The sequence below is a fragment of the Lemur catta genome, chromosome 3 (assembly GCF_020740605.2).
Source record: "Lemur catta isolate mLemCat1 chromosome 3, mLemCat1.pri, whole genome shotgun sequence".
Taxonomy (NCBI): Eukaryota; Metazoa; Chordata; class Mammalia; order Primates; family Lemuridae; genus Lemur; species Lemur catta.
The window spans coordinates 43,860,422-43,866,421 of NC_059130.1; the positions used below are offsets into that span (position 1 = coordinate 43,860,422).

General features: G+C 36.2%; 1 protein-coding gene across 1 annotated transcript in view; it reads right to left on the minus strand.

Moving 5' to 3' along the window:
• MROH9 (maestro heat like repeat family member 9) overlaps positions 1 to 5,585 on the minus strand; it is a 63,177-nt gene extending 57,592 nt beyond the window's left edge. The window contains exon 1 of the mRNA XM_045547391.1: positions 5,583 to 5,585. Coding sequence (XP_045403347.1) covers positions 5,583 to 5,585 — 3 coding nt within the window. The remainder of the gene's footprint in view (positions 1 to 5,582) is intronic.
• Between the last annotated feature and the right edge of the window lie 415 nt (positions 5,586 to 6,000).

Here is a 6,000-nt window from a genome sequence, read left to right on the forward strand (position 1 = left end):
AATCTTAAAGGCTTCTAGAGGAGAAAACAGGTGATAGAAGCTAGAGAATCAGACCACAGACCACCATCAGATTTTTCATCAGTCACACAGGATACCAGAATACAGTGTAAGTTATGTCTTCAAAGGTTTTTTTTTGTTGTTGTTTGTTTTGTTTTAGATAAAATGACTTGCAACCCAGAGAAATGGCTGGAATAATAATTGGTGATAGCTATTTTTAAGGGTGATAAATTTTTTTACTCATCTATATTGCATGAATTTTTAAAATGAGAGCATATCACTTTTGTAAAATTACAAAAGTATTTAAAATTGATCACATATCCACTTCACAAAGAAAATTTCTTTAAATTCTTAAAGTTAGAAACTGTGTAGGACAATGCTTCATGTTAAAAACATAACAATGGGACAATGGATATTTATATGCCAAAAGACAAATGTATACCCTTGCATACCTACACAAAAATACTCAAAATGGGTCATAGATATAAATGTTAAGATCTAAAACTATAAAACCTTTAGAAGAAAACAGGATAAAGTCTTGGTTAGGTTTGGTTATGCAAAATTTTCTTTACATAAAACATCAAAAGCATAGCCCCCCAAAGGAAAAAAAAAAGATACATTGGACTTGATCAAAATTAAAACCTTTTGTTCTTCAAAAAGCACCATCAGGAAAAAGAAGATAAGCCATATATTGAGAGAAAATATTTGCAAATCATATATTTTACACTCAATAACAATATAATTTATAAAGTACCTCTGAAGAAAAATATAAAGTCTTTATGAAGAAAAAAGTTTTATTAAAGATTCAAGTAAGTGGAAAGGAAAAAACATGTTCTTGATGACAATAGTTTAAAGAAGCAAATTATACAAAAAATTAATCAATAGATTTAGTACTTCTAATAAATATGCCAAAAGAAATTCTGGAAGGAATTTGACAGTATATTCCAAAGTTCCTCTGAAAGTGTAAATGAGTTATAGTAGCCAATACATTTTTTAAAAAGAAAAATAATTATATAGACTTACCTTATTAGATTACAAAAGATTTTGTTATACATCTGAGCTATCTGTAGTAGTTTAAGATTAGTGTGATATCTCCTTACTGCTGTGATTTGATGTGATGGCATTGCCTACCCCTGCTGAAGTCCAAAGATGCTGCTGCTGCTGCCTCTGCCATCTGTCAAAGGCCTTCGTAGTAGTGCCTGCTGGCATGGTCCCATGGCTGCTGACACCTATTGTTTCTCATAGAGCGTGTGTCTGCACAAAAGGTGCGTTCACTTTATACCTAAAGTCACAGGTGACCTGACTCACCCTCATCATTTCTAGCATCATTGTTTTGCTTTCTTTTACAATAGTCCTTATAGGACTTAGCAGCTGGGACATGCTATAGTGAAATCACTTATCAACCTCTGATAATATCCCACTGTCCTGGAATCGCACTAAGGCACCTTAATACTTTTCATCTAGGCTGTGTCTTTCCTTGCAGTCTCTTCCATCCTGCTGGTCCTGCCTCATCTTGAATGGTGAGTGGTCTAGACCTGCCTGAATGCTAGCTGGAACTCAGCTGAGACTCGAACTCTGACCTTCACATCAAAACAAGTTTGTTTTGTTTTCCATGAACCATTTGACTATTTCCTTTTTTCTGTATAATAACTCTTATTTTCAACCTAAGTCTGTGTCATTTTTTTTAATATAATTTGGCTTTGAGACTTGACCTCTTCCACAGCCAAGGGAAATGTAGACTATACTGATGAAAAACAAGTTAAGACCTGAAGTGGTAGTGCAGTTTTTGCCTTCTGAAGATCATGTTCTTACCATGCATATTTAACAGCTACTTCACTAATTCCTGTTATGCCTTTAGAAAAAAATTGGTGGATTTAATATACTGGTTTCTGTAGTTGGAATATCATAAATTAACTCTTTGGGCTTTCTGAATTTTCTGTACACTTTATATTTTCAATAAAACTCACCACCCTATTGTCAATGATTTTGTTTGGACTATTCTATTTCTCTAACAGTGTATAAATACAATTAAATCACAATTTAGTATGATCATCTATCACTGATGGCAAGTCTTTATTTTACAATTCCTACTAGTAAAAACATAGTTTCAAATCCACATAGGAAGATATCATCTTTTTTTTTCCTATTTATTTTTATTGAGACTCTCCTTCTGCACTAGGGAAATGAAGAGAGATTTTAGATGGATTAGAGACAAAGAAAAACAATTCAATGATGTTAAAATCAAAGCTAAAAGAAAATAAAGGATAAAAGTTAAGATAAAATGGAAGATTTGAGGGTGAGGGACATTTACAAATGTGGATAATAAACAGCTCCTTTACAAGAACAAGGGATGAATTACAAATTTAGATGTAGATACATAGTTTGATACAGCTATGAAACAGATTATTCACAGAAGCATTTCCTTGAATGAATTTTTAAAGTATTATACCGTATTTGTTTAATCATTTAAAAAAAGTACATGTACATGTGCAGTACAGTACAAAAAGGTAAACGGTGCACAATGTCTCCACGCCTTTCCTATCTCCCATTCCGGGTCTACATTTGTTACTGGTTTCCTGTGCATCCTTCCAGCAATAGAAAGTGCAGCTATAGGAATGTTAATAACACTCTTTTTATCGAGAAATCTCAGCCTCTAAGGTATATATGACAAAATGGTTCTATTTTTTCCTGTAACTGCTGCCACTGTGCTCTGCCCTTCTTCTCTGCCACCTCCCGCATTCCTCCTTTCCCTGCTAGGCAGCTATGTCCCTTATTGACCATTCTAAGTCTGATTCCATGAATTTTCCATTTCTTTTGGTTATTAAAACAGTTTCATTATTATTGTTAATACTGAATTCTGTTTATTTAAAATCTTTGACTTCATAATTTGTTCAAAGTTCTTCCTGATTCCCAGGGCAGGTAAGATTTTCGGTTTTAGGGTAGACACAGTATAGCTTGGTGCTTAGACTAGCAGCTCTGCAGCTAGACTCCATGGGTTTATTTCCTGGCTCTGCCACTTGGTAGCTATGTAAACACTGAGCAGGTCACCCCCTGCCTCTGTTTCCTCATTTGCAAAGTAGTACTTACCCCATAAATCTGTTGTGAGGATTAAATAAGTTATTCATTTAAAGCATTCAGAACATGCCTACCATGTTGTAAGTGCTATATAAGTTTTAGATATTTTTACTCTTTCGAAATGGGGAAGGGAGTTGCCTGACACACACCTTCCTGTCCCTGTTCCCTGTCTCATCTTTTCTGTGTTTATTTTTCAGGGATTGTGGTTGAGGAATTGTGAACACTATTTTCCCTTTTTTGTATGTTCATGGCATGACTTATTGTCTTCTTCCTGTTGGTCTTTACTTCTGACCCAGCAGGTGATAGCCCCAGTGTACCTGCTTATGAGGAACTCAATCCCCTAGGGCAGTGTTGCTCGTAAGGCCCAACTACATGTTCGGGAAGATCCTCAATCTTTTTTAAACTTTTGAAACACAAGCCTACTTGACCCATGTGCTAGGGTTCCCAATAGCCATCAGCTCCCAGATATGCCCTTCAACTCAGATGGCCTGCTATTATTAGAGTCTCTGTGTTTCATCACCTATTAATATAATTCTGTTGGAGCAATACCACTCTCTTGATTCAATAAGTCACCACAGTTTTGAACTTTTTAGCAAAACTCAAAAGAACTTTCATGACTGGGTCTGCACCTACTCTCTATTCACAATTTCTACCACTTCTCAAACAGTCTTTATTCTCGATGTACCTGTTGTCATAGGTAGATGCTACAGGACTCTGTTTGGACCATCCTTTCCCACTTTAAGACTGAAACACTCTTTCCCCATTTGCTGGGAATGTTAGCAGCTGAGAGGTCTCAGATAAGTAGTCTCTGAGAAATCCCTTAGCCAAAGAGCCTCCTCGCCTGAGATCATGTTCCCTTGCTGGGGGCAACCTAGGTCTGATGACTGGTTGACGTGGGTGAACAAAGACCAGTTCCTCTCTCCTCAAAGAGGGTCAACTCTGAAAGGCCATCCTAGTTCCAGAGCTCCCTATAGGAGTAACTGAAACCTGTTTGCAGTTGCATTGCAGTTCAACTCCTCCCTGTACCCACTCCTGCTTCTTCCACTTTGCTTCCACTCCTCATCCCCCAGTATTAATTCCAAGAACATGTCTTATAAACTTCCTGGTTGCAAATCACCATGTTAGAGTCTGCTTCCCGGGGAATCACACCTACAATCTATAATTCTACAAATGTATGTTGCATTTTTCCCCATGCCTTTACAAGTGCTATTTCCTATTCCTGGAACGTACTTCACCTTCATCTAGGTACTCCACTCATCCTTCAAAGTCCAGCTCAAGTCTTCTCTGACACAAAGTCACATTTGAAGTTTCCACCAAGAATGCTTCTATCATTTTCTGCCTACTACACTTTCATTATAACTTATAGAAATTTCTAATTACTGAGTTTAAAAAAATTTTCTCTCCCATTAGACTAAAAGCAGTTTGAGGCTAGTGTTTGAGTTTTATTCTATTTGTATCACAAAAGGAGAGCAAAATAGTCAACACATGTTGATGCTCAATACACGTGTTGAATAAATGAATGAATGAGTGATTGAGTGAGTTAAATGCTAAACTGCCTGTTTCTGACTCTAAGGCTGTAAAAAATGGGAAAGGGTCAAAACTGCTCTGTTTACTAGAATGTGGTTTTATTGACAACAGTCCTCAAGTCATGACTGCCAAAAAATCAATTTTCCATCAACTATTATCAATATTTTACTTTAATTATCAGTGACTTTGACCTGGGCATCATGAAGGAACAGTGTACATAAGTTTTAATATCCACACTGGCGCATTCCTCTTTCTAAGAGTAGAAGATTACATAAGTTCTAATGGTAGCCCTTCCCTATGTCTTCTGTGTTATAATAATTTAGACATGGATATTAAAATGGTGGAAGAGTCTATTAGAGACTCAGGATTTTAGTACAATTTTTAAAAACTACTGGATAAATACCCATGAAGACAATGCTGTGCTACACACTGCAGAGAACACAAAGATGAATAATCACAATCTCTGCCCTCAAGAGATGAAGGACAAGAAATCTGCCCAAGGGCCTAGAAAAGAATGCAAAATAAGGTAAATGGAAAAGGAAAGATGCACAGTAGAATGGCTCTCAAACACAGACATGATGTCATGCAGTCAGAGGCTGGGTGGGAGGGGCTGCCGTTTGATGGGAAGTCTTTCCACAGTGAGGATGGACAGAAGGATATGAGTGAGGAGACTGTTAACAGAGACCAAGTGGTAAATGGAGGGTGGGTGGGAAAAACAGTAGGACAGATAAAAACTTTCACCCCTTTGAACTAGTACTGAAGGTCATTTCCAAGGGCACAGGTTGGTGAGCAAGAACATGACTCTACAGGAAAGAAGGTAAAAACAGTTTTTAACCAAATTGCCCTTTGTTTTTCCTTCCACACTCACATATATATTATACTTTAAATATTAATTATGACATTCTTATAATGAAGACAATGAAGGACTTATTTTTTTCCAAGAGATTTCAGTTACATTAATGTTTTTATAGAATATCACTTACCATGTGGTGCCATTTCACATTCAACTGCAGAATTCTGATACTACTCACTAGCCAGAAAGAAGACGGAGGCCAGTTAAAAGGGAATGAACATAATCTCTTATCACCTTAATTAACTTATTGCCAAATTTGAAGCTAGTATGACCTTGGTGGAAAAGCCCAACAAAGACACACACAAACACACACACACACACACACACACACAAAAAAAAAAAAAACTACAGATAAATTTATTATGACTATTACTAGACAACACTTAACAAAAAGATTAGCAAATAGAGTACAGCAACACATTAAAAGAATAATGCACTGTTCAAAACATAGAGAATAGTTCAATAAAAGAGAATCTTTAATCCAATTCTCAACAGTAATTGCTAAAAAAAAAAAGAAAATTTACATGATAATTTTTATTGAGGCCAAA